This window comes from Thalassophryne amazonica, chromosome 14 (genome assembly GCF_902500255.1).
Source record: "Thalassophryne amazonica chromosome 14, fThaAma1.1, whole genome shotgun sequence".
Taxonomy (NCBI): domain Eukaryota; kingdom Metazoa; phylum Chordata; class Actinopteri; order Batrachoidiformes; family Batrachoididae; genus Thalassophryne; species Thalassophryne amazonica.
This window is the reverse complement of record NC_047116.1, coordinates 2,704,068-2,720,549: the sequence shown is the minus strand read 5'-3', so window position 1 is coordinate 2,720,549 and position 16,482 is coordinate 2,704,068. Positions and strand designations below refer to the sequence as shown.

At 45.7% G+C, this 16,482-nt stretch overlaps 1 protein-coding gene across 1 annotated transcript in view; it reads left to right on the top strand.

The window, feature by feature from the left end:
- ttn.2 (titin, tandem duplicate 2) overlaps positions 1-16,482 on the top strand; it is a 472,252-nt gene that overhangs the window by 145,431 nt on the left and 310,339 nt on the right. Inside the window, 12 exon segments of the mRNA XM_034187115.1 lie at positions 216-494; positions 1,116-1,403; positions 1,796-2,083; positions 6,023-6,131; positions 6,221-6,312; positions 6,743-6,975; positions 7,053-7,158; positions 10,433-10,722; positions 11,152-11,322; positions 11,411-11,494; positions 11,585-11,852; positions 15,949-16,209. Coding sequence (XP_034043006.1) covers positions 216-494; positions 1,116-1,403; positions 1,796-2,083; positions 6,023-6,131; positions 6,221-6,312; positions 6,743-6,975; positions 7,053-7,158; positions 10,433-10,722; positions 11,152-11,322; positions 11,411-11,494; positions 11,585-11,852; positions 15,949-16,209 — 2,469 coding nt within the window.

The window sequence follows — 16,482 nt, the reverse complement described above, 5'->3', positions numbered from 1 at the left end:
ACCCATGTGGTGTGAAAGAAAGGAAGAAAGAGAGAGAGAGAGAGAGAGAGGAAAGGAGGAAGACAGCAAGACTGACTAATTCAGAATCCAGAACCACCTCATGTATCAGTATTGTGATCAAACTGATCCTGTGTGTGTGTGTGTGTGTGTGTGTGTGTGTGTGTGTGTGTGTGTGTGTGTGTGTGTGTGGGTGTGGGTGTGTTACGTATCTGTAGAACCGCCGTACTTCGTGGAGTCTCTGGAGCCCATGGAGGTGACAGCTGGAGATGCTGTTTGTCTGAAGTGTCATGTGGCAGGAACACCTGAGATCAAGGTGTCCTGGTTCAAGGCAGATGGAAAAGTCCGCTCCAGTCCCACTTGTAAGTTGGAGTACACAAAAGGGGTCGCCTGTTTGAAGCTCAGCAAGGCTACCAAGGCTGACATTGGCGAGTACACCTGCAAGGCCGAGAACCGGATAGGATCTGCCTCCTCCACCTGCAGACTTACTGTTCAAGGTGCTCATATTTGTTCACGTAAATCTGCCACAGAAATGTAAAATGTTGACCTTTTGTAAACATGAGGAACATTAGGACTTGGTCTTCTTGTTTTGGGCTTCATCATTTTGTTCAGGTGGTTTCTTCAGTCTGATATAAACCAACTGACCCAAGTCACAACCCTGTAAACAGGAAGTGTTTCTATTGATGCCCAAACAGAGCCACTCAGGATCAAGATCAGTTGACCATAAGGAGTCTCCAGGTCAACATGATCCTCATCACAGATCCTGTTTGCTTATTAGTGCCAACATCCATCAGTGCTTTGGTCACTAAGCTGCTTCGCGTGCAGTCATGAGACCAATACAGTGAAATCAAATAAGAAATCCATTAGTTCTGATAGCAGCTGCTCCATATCTTCATGGGCATTTGTTGATCTAAGAGGACATTGACATCAGGAAGGCGGGCTGCTGACCAGCACCGGTTCTGGATTATGTGGGAGGAGTGTCACCAGAATACAGTGTGTCCAGATGTTGTCTTCTGCTTGCTTTTCCTCAGCTGTTTGTCTGTCTTAGATCCTTTATAAAAACCTTCAGCTGTCTCCCAGAATCCTGGTTTTGATGCTCACCTCTCCCCACACTCCAGAGGCCAAAACACCACCATCTTTCCCCAAGAAGATAACCAGCTTACAACAGACGGAGGGTCAACCGGTCCGGTTTGAGTGCCGTGTCGCTGGCTCTTCACCCATCGAGGTGTCATGGCTGAAGGACGGCGAGCCTTTAAGGCCGGGCGACGAGTTCACCATGTTGTATGATGACAACACGGCTGTGCTGCAGATCAGCTGTGGAGAAATGAGACACTCGGGGGAATACAGCTGCGTCGCCACCAACACTGTGGGCTCAGCCTCCTGCAGAGCCAAGCTCACACTTCAAGGTCAGATGGTTTCAGGTCTTCATTACATTTCTGGCAGACATTTGATCAAGTACACTGATGCTGTACAATAAAATAATCATTTTCTGATCCGTGAAGTTAGAGTCACTATAGCAACTTTAACTTTTCAGTTTCTACAGCCGATTCCTCAGTTTGACAGACTCATGAAGACGTCTGCTGTCCAGCCACCAAAACTGAGAAACACCTCAGATTACCAATAACCATTTTGTAATTCATTATAAGCATATTGCCTCAAATCCTGGTTTGGGTTGTGGTGGAAGCAGGTGGTAAACAGTATCTCAGCCCTGCCTCTGAGGATAAAGATCCAGGATCAGGAAGCTGATTGGACCTTCTGTCAGGAAACAAGAGACAAACTTTTTTATTTCCTCTTGCAGAACCTAGACACCCACCAGTCTTTGACAGGAAGCTGTCCCCGAAGGAGGCGACGGTGGGTGATGTCATTGAGCTGGAGTGTCACCTGACTGGCTCGGCACCCATTAAAGTCACGTGGTCCAAAGACCACAAAGACATTCGCTCTGGTGGGAATTATAAGATCAGCTGTGTGGAGAACGTGGCCCAGCTGACCATCCTGAAGGCCGATAAAAATGACACGGGGAGATACTTTTGTCACGCCTCCAATGACGTGGGCAAGGACTCATGCTCTTCTGAGGTCACTGTCAAAGGTACGTGATACAGTGATGACATCACAGGCCCCTCCTCAAAAACAGCCTGAAAACACTTACATCACAATTCAAACCATCAGTTATTTCACACTAACATATAAATTTTTAGCGCTTAGTCGCGTGTCTAGTTATGGTACAGACAGTTGCCCAGTTCCGGATCACCTTTTATAAAGTCCCGCTATACGGAGCCATAATGCAGCTGAATGTCCTTTAATTGTGTATTGTTGTATTGTGTATTTGGATGTTGTCTAGCTGAAGAAGTCTGGATGGTGTAGCGCTTCTACTTAAAGTGTGAAGCCACATTATGTGTGGTGCAAACATTTGCCAGAAATGGATCACTTTGCCCGGTTCTGGATCACGACACTCTGTGTCACTTTGGGTTCATTCCTGGCATCTGGCTGGAGCCCTTCTAATACAGAATGATACACACTGTGCCCACGAATGTGTTCTGAACATAAAATGATATACATTATACTTATTAAATGAGAATTTACTTAGTTTCGAAAGGCGCCATTATACGTTTTTACGAGCCAAAAATGAAGTGTGGAGGTGAGATTTCTCCCGAATTAAAAAGTAAAAGCCCCCACATTCATGTCCATTCGTGATGTTGAGATGAGCCCCAAAGTCCACATGGATCACAAGTACAGACACGAGGCTGCTGCTTCAGTGATCCACAACCGGCACGTTTTCACGTCGGAGATAAACAGCACGACTTAACACACTGACATTTTCTACCCAAGTAAGTAAGTATTTTCCCACTCTAGAACCAAAAACACCGAACGGCTAACTCACCTTTGCTACGTTTTAGAGATCGTTACTTTCAAACTTGCAGGAATGAGTGAGTCAGAAAAAGCGTGCACACCGCAGACACCGGGATGTTTGGATTCCTCTGCTGATCACCAGGACGGCTGGATCCGGTCGAGCTTGTGGTCGTTTGTAGACAAAACATCAGTCTTTCCATTGGTACCAAGTATTATTATTCGTGCTGATTACGAGAAACGGCGGCGCAAAAACTACAGCAGTGATCCGGAACTGGGAAAGTGACTGTAGCGATGGGATCAGTTAGTGTTTAGCGCTTAATCCGTGTCTAGTTATGGTAAAGGTGGGATCGGTTAGTGTTTAGCGCTTAATCCGTGTCTAGTTATGGTAAAGGTGGGATCGGTTAGTGTTTAGCGCTTAATCCGTGTCTGGTTATGGTAACGGTGGGATCGGTTAGTGTTTAGCGCTTAATCCGTGTCTGGTTATGGTAACGGTGGGATCGGTTAGTGTTTAGCGCTTAGTCGCGTGTCTGGTTATGGTAACGGTGGGATCGGTTAGTGTTTAGCGCTTAATCCGTGTCTGGTTATGGTAACGGTGGGATCGGTTAGTGTTTAGCGCTTAATCCGTGTCTGGTTATGGTAACGGTGGGATCGGTTAGTGTTTAGCGCTTAATCCGTGTCTGGTTATGGTAACGGTGGGATCGGTTAGTGTTTAACGCTTAGTCGTGTGTCTGGTTATGGTAACGGTGGGATCAGTTAGTGTTTAGCGCTTAATCCGTGTCTAGTTATGGTAACGGTGGGATCGGTTAGTGTTTAGCGCTTAGTCGTGTGTCTGGTTATGGTAACGGTGGGATCGGTTAGTGTTTAGCGCTTAGTCGCATGTCTAGTTATGGTAACGGTGGGATCGGTTAGTGTTTAGCGCTTAATCGCATGTCTAGTTATGGAACGTGGGATCGGTTAGTGTTTAGCGCTTAGTCGCATGTCTAGTTATGTAACGGTGGGATCGGTTAGTGTTTAGCGCTTAATCCGTGTCTAGTTTATGGTAACGGGGTGATCGGTTAGTGTTTAGCGCTTAATCCGTGTCTGGTTATGGTAACGGTGGGATCGGTTAGTGTTTAGCGCTTAATCCGTGTCTGGTTATGGTACGGTGGGATCGGTTAGTGTTTAGCGCTTATAATCCGTGTCTGGTTATGGTAACGGTGGGATCGGTTAGTGTTTAGCGCTTAAATTCCGTGTCTGGTTATGGTAAAGGTGGGATCGGTTAGTGTTAGCGCTTAATCCGTGTCTGGTTATGGTAAAGGTGGGATCGGTTAGTGTTTAGCGCTTATAATCCGTGTCTGGTTATGGTAACGGTGGGATCGGTTAGTGTTTAGCGCTTAATCCGTGTCTGGTTATGGTAAAGGTGGGATCGGTTAGTGTTTAGCCGCTTAATTCCGTGTCTGGTTATGGTAACGGTGGGATCGGTTAGTGTTTAGCGCTTAGGGTCGCGGGTCTGGTTATGGTAACGGTGGGATCGGTTAGTGTTTAGCGCTTAATCCGTGTCTGTTAGTGGTAACGGTGGGATCGGTTAGTGTTTAGTGCTTAGGTCGCGTGTCTGGTTATGGTAACAGTGGGATCGGTTAGTGTTAGCGCGTAATCCGTGTCTGGTTATGGTAACGGTGGGCTCGGTTAGTGTTTAACGGCTTAGGTCGCGTGTCCTGGTTATGGTAACGGTGGGATCGGGTTAAGTGTTTAGCGCTTAATCCGTGTCCTAGTTATGGTAACGGTGGGATCGGTTAGTGTTTTAGCGCTTAGTCCGTGTGTCTGGTTATGGTAACGGTGGGATCGGTTAGTGTTTAGCGCTTAGTCGCATGTCTATTGATGGTAACGGTGGGATCGGTTAGTGTTTAGCGCTTAATATCCGTGTCTAGTTATGGTAACGGTGGGATCGGTTAGTGTTAGCGCTTAGTCGCATGTCTAGTTATGGTAACGGTGGGATCGGTTAGTGTTTAAGTAGCGCTTATCCGTGTCTATTATGGTAACGGTGGGATCGGTTAGTGTTTAGTGCTTAATCCGTGGTCTGGTTATGGTACGGTGGGATCGGTTAGTGTTTAGCGCTTAATTCCGTGTCTAGTTATGGTAACGGTGGGATCGGTTAGTGTTTAGCGCTTAATCCGTGTCTGGTTATGGGTAACGGTGGGATCGGTTAGTGTTTAGCGCTTAATCCGTGTCTGGTTATGGTAACGGTGGGATCGGTTAGTGTTTAGCGCTTAGTCGCATGTCTAGTTATGGTAACGGTGGGATCGGTTAGTGTTTTAGCGCTTAGTCGCATGTCTAGTTATGGGTACGTGGGATTCGGTTAGTGTTTAGCGCTTAGAGGTCGCATGTCTAGTTATGGTAACGGGTGGATCGGTTAGTGTGTAGCGCTTAATCCGGGTCTAGTTATGGTAACGGTGGGATCGTTTAGTGTTTAGCGCTTATCCGTGTCTGGTTATGGTAACGGGGGGATCGGTTATGGTTAGCGCTGATCCGTGTCCTGGTTTATGGTAACGGTGGGATCGGTTAGTGTTTACGCTTAGTCGCATGTCTAGTTATGGTAACGGTGGGATCGGTTAGTGTTTAGCGCTTAGTCGCATGTTCTAGTTATGTAACGGTGGGATCGGTTAGTGTTTAGCGCTTAGTCCGCCATGTCTAGTTATGGTAACGGTGGGATCGGGTTAGTGTTTAGGCGCTTAATCCGTGTCTAGTTATGGTACGGTGGGATCGGTTAGTGTTTAGCGCTTAATCCGTGTCTAGTTATGGGAAAGGTGGGATCGGTTAGTGTTTAGCGCTTAGTCGCGTGTCTTGTTATGGTAAGGTGGGATCGGTTAGTGTTTAGCGCTTAATCCGTGTCTGGTTATGGTAACGGTGGGATCGGTTAGTGTTTTACATAATTCAGCATGTGTGATTTATATTTCACTGCCCTTTTCACCTTCACCGTCTGTTTATAGTATGAGATCAGCGTAGCCACTTTTTGGTGGGACGTCTTGTTGTACCACAGCTGTCCTGGGACTCTTGATTCAACACCTATAACTTTAGTACCACCTTTGCCTTCCAGGTGGTGCTAGATGGATCAAGGTCTTCTTTGTCTGGAGAATATTAGTGTTTTTCTTTTTTACAGAAATCCATGGCTGACATGTTTGTGTTGATGTGAAATTTTCAGAGCGTAAAAACCCTCCTGTGTTCACTAAGAAGCCTTCACAAAACATTGAGGACACAGAAGGAAAACTGGTGAAGATTGAAGGTCGTGTTTCTGGCTCGCAGCCCTATCTGTCAGCTGGTTCCGAGACGGGACAAAGATCAGCAGCTCAGATAAATATGACCTCAGTTCAAGAGCAACATAGTGGTTCTGTGCATCAAGAACAGTCAGGGTGACCGACAGCGGCACGTACTCCTGCCAGGCTGCCAATGAAGCTGGTGGAGCTTCCTGTGAAGTCTTTGTGGCCATTTCTGGTGAGTCCCAGGAAACCAGCAGGCTGTTCTCCAACATGTGCATGCAGGGGTTTGAAGTGTGGAGTCTGTGGAGCCCCAGAGGACCAGCTGATAATCAGTCATATACTCACATTGTTACCATTAGGAATTTATGAGATATAGCTCCACCCACTGCTTATGATTGGACATTGGCATGACGTTTCAGCTAAATATGAACTAAGTTGAAGTCAAAAGAAACATCTGTGCTTGTTGTCTCTTTGATTGCTGGAATCCACAGTGTAATAAGTGAAATTAGCTGTGAAACATGGTGATAAGCTCTCGACTGCGACTTTGACCGTGTTCAGATGATCGACTTCATCGTTCACTTGATGAACTGAAATGTTTCATGTTCCTCCAGAAGCCAAGAAGCCTCCTGTGTTTTGACATTCCTGTCAAACCACTAACGCTGGAGGGGGTGAAAAGCTGAGTCTGAAGTGTCACGTCTGTGGCTCCGCCCCTCTGAAGGTCCAGTGGATGAAGGACCGGAAGGAGCTGAGCTCGGTTGGCAGCACCAGGATCAGTTTCAGGGATGGGATGGCATGCCTGGAAATCAGTGCCGCCTCCAGACACGATGCGGGAGATTACCTCTGCAAGGCCTCCAACGACGCCGGCACTGACTTCTGTAAAGCCAAAGTCACTGTCAAAGTCCGGTAGTCCTCAGCAAACCCGAAATCTGGCTTCAGGGTCTTTGTTCTGAAGTACTTTATTTTGCAATGTTGCAGAGAAACCCGGAGCTCGGCCAGCTGCTGAGGCACCTGAAGCGCCAACCACGAAACTCGAGAACTTGTTCTTCATCGAAGAGCCCAAAACTGCCCACGCCACAAGAGAGTGAGATCAAAACACAACACAGTACACCCTGACGGCAAGGCCTCAGTCGCCCTGATGCCACGAGACCGAAATCTGTGATTTATCCGGTCTGCTCTCTGATTCAACAACCACAGTATTCCTGGCTTCAGCTCGTGAGCTCAACAGCTAACTCAGCTGCCATCAAGATAATGAGTTAATGACATTCAGACAGTCTGCAGAATAAATCAGTATTCCTCCAGAACTTTATTCATCTGGGTTAGTGGGACATAGACGATGTTGAGTGCGTTAGATCCTTTTAGGTCAGTGTTGAAACTTGTTCAACTGAGTGAGCACATATGTTTTCCTGAAGTACACCCAGTTAATCTGCTTCCTACAGCACATTACACTGAACTTAATTTCACCTGAACACATGCTGCTAAAACATTAACATGACGACTCATACCCATGATCACAATTATCTAATCAATTATCTAACCAGGAATAATCAAGTTGTGCTCATAATCCCATTTCACATGTTTATGTACACTTCAGTAATGCGATAAAATCATTTTAAAAATCAGGTTTTCATGTCATGTCTGGCTTCTCTCGTCATGGTGTCTCCTCTGGTCGGGGCTGGCCTTCGGAGCTTTGCAAAATACACAAAGTAACACTCTCCTTCTCTGCATTTCTTTATATTGTAATATATATATATATACATATATATATATATATATATATATATATATATATATTGATTAATTATTTAAATTGACCAGTTGATCAATTTGATTGATCAGTTTAATCAAACAATGGTAATTCTTCCTCTTATTGTTGTTATTATGATAGTATGATATCATTTCATATGAAGTCCCTCTCCTCTACACTCAGAACGCAGGTTCTAACGTCACTGCTCACACTGTCTGCCATATTTGTATTATATTGTACTTGTATTTTAAGAACATCCTGGTTTTTGAATTGATACTTTTAGAAGTGAGCAGATGTAAAAGTACCAAAAACCAGGGCCCGCATTCACAAAAGGTTAAAGTAGCTCTTAGCTCTTAGGGAAAATTCTAAGAAAAATCTTAGAATTCAAGGAATTCTAAGACATTTCTTAGAATTTTCCCTTGGTGAGATAAAAGTTATTCACAAAGCCTCTTAGGCCTTTAGAGAGCTTTTCCACCTGCATCAGACACTCAAAGCGCTTTACAATAATGCTTCACATTCACGCCAGTGTCAGGGTGCTGCCATACAAGGTGCTCACTACACACCGGGAACAACTAGGGGATTAAGGACCTTTCACAAGAGCCCTTAGTGATTTTCCGGTCAGGGTGGTCTCAAGCCCAACGCTTAACCACTAGACTATCACCTTCCCAAAGGTCAAAACACTGTTAACGGTAGGGAGGAGGAATTTTAAGAAGCCTAAGAGTGTCTTAAACAGAGAGGATGGCAGAAAAATGGAGAAGAAGCAGAGACCTTCTCCGTATGTTGAACAGCAGAGATAATGTTTGTGGTTGACCTCATCAGGAATGATCTGACTTTACCCACCCAGCGTAGTAACATAATAACACCTGAGATGAAGGTCATCACATCACTGTGATCCCTGGCTACGGGAAAAATGTCTATTCAAATTCAAATTTTTTAATTTATATAGCGCCAACTCACGACAAGGTCATCTCAAGGCACGTCACACACCCACAACTCAGAAAACAGACAAAATGAGTTAAAAGATTAAAAACATAATAAAAGAGCAAAACCGCAAAAGAGTAAAAAAGAATGAAACACATAATAACATAATATAACAATTAATATGAACAATTTATAGTTTAGTTGCAGAACCTTAAAATCTGATCTCACTGGGACTGGAAGCCAGTGAAGAGACGCCAAACTGGGTGTAATGTGGTTGAACTTTCTGCTTCCTGTCAAAAGTCTGGCTGCAGCATTTTGAACCAATTGGAGAGTCCTAATGCTGGACTGTGGTAAACCAGAAAATAGAACATTGCAATAGTCCAATCTAGAAGAGATAAACACATGGATCAGGGTCTCAGCATCAGCCATAGACAGGATGGGACGAATCTTCACTATATTTCACAGGTGGAAGAAAGCAGTCCTAGTAATATCTCTAATGTGGAGGTCAAAGGACAACGTAGGATCAAAAATTACCCCAAGGTTCCTCACTTTGTCAGTGTGATGTATGACACATAAGCCGAGGCTGAGCGTTAACTGGTCAAATTGATGCCATGTCTCACTGGACCAAGAACCATCATTTCAGTCTTATCAGAGTTTAAAAGTAGGACGTTTCCAGACATCCAACTTCTCACTGCTGCAAGGCAATCTTTTAAGGATTTTATGTGGACGAGATTACCAGCAGTTATCGGCATGTATAGCTGAGTATCATCTGCATAGCAGTGAAAGGTAATCCCAAAATGCCACAATATGTGCCCAAGGGGTGCTATATAAAGGGAGAAAAGCAGGGGAGAAAAGCATTACATGTAAATTCTGTGACATTCATTAAATTATTAATATCAAAAGAAGTGATGTCAGAACCCAGAGAATAAACTCATCTGTTTGAGGAGAACTTGACTCCTGTGCTACAGTCTCTGCTGTCACTTCAGATTACAGCACATACCAGAGCTTCTCACAGTGTGGAGAGGAAACCTAACAACAAGCTAATCAATATCATAATTGGCATGTGAATGAGGTTCGTTCATACATTTTGAAACTGTGCAACAATTCATTTCATTTTTCTGAGTTTCATCATGACATTAAATTATTTTCACAATGACACGTTTCTTAATACAGTTCAGGTTATATGATTGGTTGATTTCACTGTCCGTTCATAACTGGGAGCACATTTGTTTTTTTCTCTTTCCCCTTTTGTGACAACCAGTCACAGCTCTTAGAGGACTGTGTCATACCTAGCAACAGGGTCAACCCCGCCTCCTCACAGATAAAAGCTTCTGTCCCTTCCTTGCTCAGAGTTGCTCTCAGACACCTCCTGGCGTTTCGGCTGAGTTCGGAGCTCTCTATGAGTAGTACATGAATACAGGTCCAGATTAACAGTCTACAACACAACATATTGATCCTAAATCAGTGTGTGTATCAATGATGATGTCACATGATGCCCTTTACATGACCTCTTAAATAATCTGGTAACTCCAGAACTCATGATCAGTGTAAAGTCAGCAGCAAATTCAGGTCATTTCATGTCTGTGCACTCTGACTTACATTAGTGCATGAACACACGAGGTCAGAAACTTCAGTCTGCAGTTAGCGGCTTCACCACATCAGCTGCTTGTTTGTTGACTTATTTGTGCAGAGGGCGTGGCCACCTTCATCGCTAAGGGTGGGCGGCAAGCCCATCCCCAGCGTGAAGTGGATGAAAGGGAAGTGCGTCAGCTTACACATGGCGGCCGGATCTCCATTGAGCAGAAAGGGCAGGACGCCAAACTGGAGGTCCGTGAGGTGACCCGGTCAGACTCGGGTCAGTACCGGTGTGTCGCTTCCAACAAGCACGGGGAGATCGAGTGCAGCGCCGACCTTCATGTGGACGAAAAGAAAGAGGTGGCACCACTCGAAGGTGACCTCCGAGCCAAACTGAAGAAGTGAGTCTGTCTGAGAACATTCCTCATGATTCCCTGCTCCCGTCCTGGAGGCAGTTCCCCGACATCTCGTGGATCCAACTGTAAAGGTTTTAAAATTCTGCCGTCTTCATCTTCACAGTTCTGCTTTTTTTCTTGTTTCTTTTTACAAATTAAAAAAAATCTAAATTCTTTAAAAAAAATTGCAAAGTTTCTGGAGATATAAAACAATTTTTGCTTTGTCATCATCTGGAGAATTTCAGTCTGTTTGAACTGTGCAGCCCAAAAATTAAGTGATTTCAGTATTTTACAATGAATTTAAAACATTTGAGGAACATAAGTTTTGAATGAGACTTTTGGGATCAACACACGTGAAACGGAGAACTTGACTTTCGTCAGAATACTGAGACATTTTAAGGACATTAAAATGCTCCAACTTGATCTGCTCTGTTGTCAGAACACCATCGAAACAAAAGAGTCCACTGGGGAGAAGGACATTGACATTGTTGAGTTGTTGAGGAACGTGGACCCAAAAGAGTACGAGAAATATGCCCGAATGTACGGCATCACCGACTACCGCGGCCTGCTGCAGGCATCCAGCAGCTGGAGAAGGAGAAGGCTGAAGAAAGTGGAAGACCGGTAGGTCCAGTGCAAGCTGCCGTGCTGGTGTTTGCTCATCAAGTTGCTGCTGAACATTGCATTGCTGTCCTCAACAGGAACTGGAACGTGGAGACAGAGAGTCCGATGAGGACATGGCCCGACTGGTGGCTGATCTACAGAAGAGGATGGAGCGCACCGAGGTGAGTGCCCGAAGTCACCGACACGAATCACAACACCTGAGAAGAGAAACATTTTCACTCCACAACTTTGTGTCCTTGTTGCTGTTGCAGCCCGTCACCGTGGTGAAGGACATCTCCGATCAGTCCGTATTCATCGAGGACACTGCAGTGTTTGAGTGTGAGGTCAAGATAAACTATCCAGAGATCTCCCTGTCCTGGTACAAGGGCACGCAGAAACTAGACAACAGCAACAAGTATGACATCAGTGTCAGCGGTGACCACCACCTGCTGAAGGTCAGGAAGTGCCAGACGTCCGACCAGGGCAACTACCGAGTGGTCTGCGGACCGCACATCTCGAGCGCTAAGCTCAGCGTCGTGGGTTAGTATGGACACCGCTTTCATTTCTTTCTGCATCACTTTCCATCTTTGGACATATTGGGGTGAAGCTCGGCACCCGACTGATACCCATCACATTACTTTGACAAAAGATACGTTTTAGAAGCTGTTGGTTGAAGACTTGAACTTTGCATCACTTTAAAGTAGAGTGGCAGTAATATCAGCCGGTATGAGCCTTTCACAAACATATCAATAGCCGTGCAATTTTTGACAATGTGAAAACTTTAGTTTGCCAAATAAACAATTGCCGAAAAGCACTGTGGTTGTTATATGTGCAGCTTGTCCAGCAGAGGGCGATTTGACACATTGTTTGCAATGCTGACAAGCGTGGCTGGGACCCCCATCACTCCTCGGTCACATTAGGTAAAAGGGGCAGAGTCAACGCGATCAGCTGCCATTCCTGTTCAATCACAGTGAGCGTTTTACCGCGACGTGAGACAAGTGTCACCATGCTGCCAGTTAGGCGGAGCCAAAATAGATGAGAAACCAATATTATGCAAATGTTAGCGATGCAACATGAAGACTGCCATCAGAGTGAAACGCAGTTTGGTATGCATCAGCTGGTTGTCAGTTATATTTATCCATACCATCCATCCATTTTCTTCCGCTTTATCCGGAGTCGGGTCGCGGGGGCAGCAGCTCAAGCAAAGCCGCCCAGACCTCCCGATCCACACACACCTCCCCCAGCTCCTCCGGGGGAACCCCAAGGCGTTCCCAAGCCAGCTGAGAGATGTAGTCCCTCCAGCGTGTCCTTGATCTTCCCCGGGGCCTCCTCCCAATGGGATGTGCCTGGAACACCTCTCCAGCGAGGTGTCCAGGGGGCATCCGGAAAAGATGCCCGAGCCACCTCAACTGACTCCTTTCAACGTGGAGGAGCAGCGACTCCGAGCTCCTCCCAAGTGACCGAGCTCCTCACCCTATCTCTAAGGGAGCGCCCAGCCACCCTGCGGAGGAAACTCATCTCATCCGCTTGTACTCGCAATCTCATTCTTTCGGTCATGAGCCAAATCTCATGACCATAGGTGAGGATCGGAACGTAGATCGATCGGTAAATCGAGAGCTTTGCCCCCCTACTCAGCTCTCTCTTCACCACGACGGTCCGATACAGCAACTGCATCACTGCAGATGCTGCACCGATCCGTCTATCGATCTCACGCTCCATCCGTCCCTCACTCGTGAACAAGACCCCGAGATACTTAAACTCCTCCACTTGAGGCAAGGACACTCCACCGACCTGAAGAGGGTAAAGCACCTTTTTCTGGTCGAGAACCATGGCCTCGGATTTGGAGGTGCTGATTTTCATCCCGGATGCTTCACACTCGGCTGCAAACCGCCCCAGTGCACGCTGAAGGTCCTGATTTGACAAAACCAACAGAACCACATCGTCCGCAAACAGCAGAGATGAGATTCTGTGGTTTCCAAACCAGACCCCCTCTACACCCTGGCTGCGCCTAGAAATTCTGTCCATAAAAATAATGAACAGAACCGGTGACAAAGGGCAGCCCTGGCGGAGGCCAACGTGCACTGGAAACAGGTTTGACTTACTAGCAGCAATGCGAACCAAGCTTCTGCTACGCTTGTACAGGGACCGGAATAGCCCTTAACAAATGGACCCCAGACCCTGTACTCCCCGGAGCACCCCCCACAGAGTGCCCCGAGGGACAACGGTCGAACTTCCTTCTCCAGATCCACAAAACACATGTGGACTGGTTGGGCGAACTCCCATGAACCCTCGAGCACCCGATGGAGCATATAGAGCTGGTCCAGTGTGCCGTGACCAGGACGAAAACCACACTGCTCCTCCTGAATCCGAGGTTCGACCATCGGTCGAATTCTCCTCTCCAGTACTCTGGAATAGACCTTACCGGGGAGGCTGAGGAGTGTGATCCCCCTATAGTTGGAACACACCCTCCGGTCCCCCTTCTTAAACAGAGGGACCACCACCCCGGTCTGCCAATCCAGAGGCACTGTCCCCGATCACCACGTGATGTTGCAGAGGCGTGTCAGCCAAGACAGCCCCACAACATCCAGAGACTTAAGGTACTCAGGACGGATTTCATCCACCCCAGGAGCCTTGCCACCGAGGAGCTTTCTAACCACCTCGGTGACTTCGGCCTGGGTAATGGATGAGTCCACCTCTGAGTCCCCAGTCTCTGCCTCCTCTTCGGAAGACGTGATGATGGGATTGATAGTATTTATAATAAAGTCAGTGTTTAAGCCTCAATTTAATTTCTTTGTCATAAGGGTTTGATAACAAAATGTTCAGAATCATTACTATGTGTATACAACTGTGCTCAGAAGTTTACATCCCCTGGCAGAATGTTTTGATTTTTATTTCATAAATATGAATGATAACACAGTAACGTGTTTTCCCTCATGGTTTGTGGTTGGGTGAAGACATTTATTGTGTTTCCTCTTTTTAAATCATAATGACAACAGAAATGACCCACATGATCATAAGTTTCCGTCCCCCTGTTCTTCATACTGTGTGCTTCAGTCTGTTGTGGTCGAGGCTCTCTGATGGTGAAGCTGCCACTCAATATGTCTCAGACTTTATTCACATCAGTTATGAAGAAATACAAACAGTTTGACACTCTGTGGTCAATCTGTGTGGAGCAGACAGTTCTCAGAAACTGAAGGAGAAGAGTGAGGAAAGCCACCAAGACACCCAGACAACCCAGAAGAAGTTCCAGGCTTCTGTGGCTGTGACTGGAGACATTGTGCATTTTGTATCAGCAGTTATCCAGCTTCATGATGACGTGCTACAGAGGAGCAGCTGCAAATTGCCAGAAGGTCCATCTGAGGTGCGAGCCTAGATTTGATCTGTTTTGGTGAAAGAATATCCTTCTCCACTCAACTCCACTGTGAAGCTCAGAGGGGTGATGCAAAATGCAGAATTTGCACTGTGCACAATTTCTCCAGTCACAGCCACGTTAGGATCTGATCGTAATCCTGGATAAGTGCAGCTCCTCACTCAGCAGCAACGTTACCAGGACCTGCTGTGAGGACTGGAATGATGGGTCATCCTCGCACTCTGAAGGTCCTTGATGAGGAAGCCCATGTTGACGTTAAAATACCTCAAAAATGCCACCTGAGGCAGATATAGAAACCAAATGATCCGCACAACCATATTTCATTTATATATATACCACAGTGCTCCGATACAAAAAGTTTTATTAAACAAGACGCAACCTGCCCTTCATCAGACCTGAGGCAGATGGAACAAAATCTGCCGCTAATGAACTAATGTATTCCAAAACCAACAGTCCGCAACTCAAAGTGTCACTCGAATGTCTCAAAAAACAGGGGCCGGGTGGCAGGGGTTCATATTTTACAATTCTCATGAAATTTCACCCAATTTATTTTTTACCACTAAAGGAATCAAAAAAATGAAAAAGTTGAAGTTTGTTTTCAAAACCACCCCAACATATCTCTCTCTCTATTCTATATATATATATATATATATATATATATATATATATATATATATATATATATATATGCATAAAGCGAGAGAGAGAGAGATATCCATATCAGTCATGATCTTCTTTAAGGCTTTGTAACAAATACAACAGTGAATGAGCTCAGCTGAAAGCAGCTGGACTTCAGTCTTTTCCAAACAGATCTTTGACCTTGACGTCTTATGACCAAGAACCTTGATCAACATCCAAGACGATCATGATTTTACAATTATGTGTGTTTTTCTCCCCAGATAACTTTTTAATATCATATCTGATATTTATGTATGACAGTCACCCCCCCCCCCCCCCAATAAAACCACTTGTTTGTTTGTCATTTAGTCTCTGTACCCTTTGTTACTACGAGGGGTCACAGGGATGGAGCCTGTCCCAGTGATGTCAGAGCGAGGGGCGGGGTTCACCCTGGACAGGCCGCTGGTCTGTCCCTGACACGCTGATTAGACTTTAGATTTTCGGGTTGGTCGTGTGTGCTTCTCCGTCTGTTTTTGCCCTCCTATGACATACTGTTTGGCAGGTACTACATTTTTATCATAACTGTGCGTTCCTCCTTGCTGGTGGCTCACTAATCACTTCAATGGCTCTTGTGGTTTTGTCTTTCAGAGGTGAAGGTTGAGAAACCTCTACAAGACACGTCGGGTAAGGAAGGCCAGACGTGCAGCCTGTTTTGTCAGTTGTCCATCCCTAATGTAGAGGCACAGTGGTTTAAAAATGGCGTGCAGATAGAGATGAAGGGAAAGTACACATCTGAGGTGAAACACAAGGTTCAGAAGCTTCTGATCCGAGACCTGAAGCCTGAAGACCAGGGTAGATACTCCTGCAGATACCAGCACCTGGAATCATCAGCAGAGCTGTGGGTGGAAGGTTTGTACCTTGGACAACAACATACAAGCTTCTAGATGTCATAGATGTTCTGCTTTTTACTAACCTCTTTGGACTACTACAACCAAACCTTGAGACTAATGCTGGACGTTTGGATTTTAGTTGATAGTGGACCCTCTTTTTTCACCTGCTCTTCCTTCTTGGCTCTTGCCTCTTCTGGATTATCTTACGATCAGAATCACTTCCTTTGTTGTCTCCGTCTTGAGCCATCCACCCCAAACACAACCATCGTAACATCTCCTCATTTCTAACTGT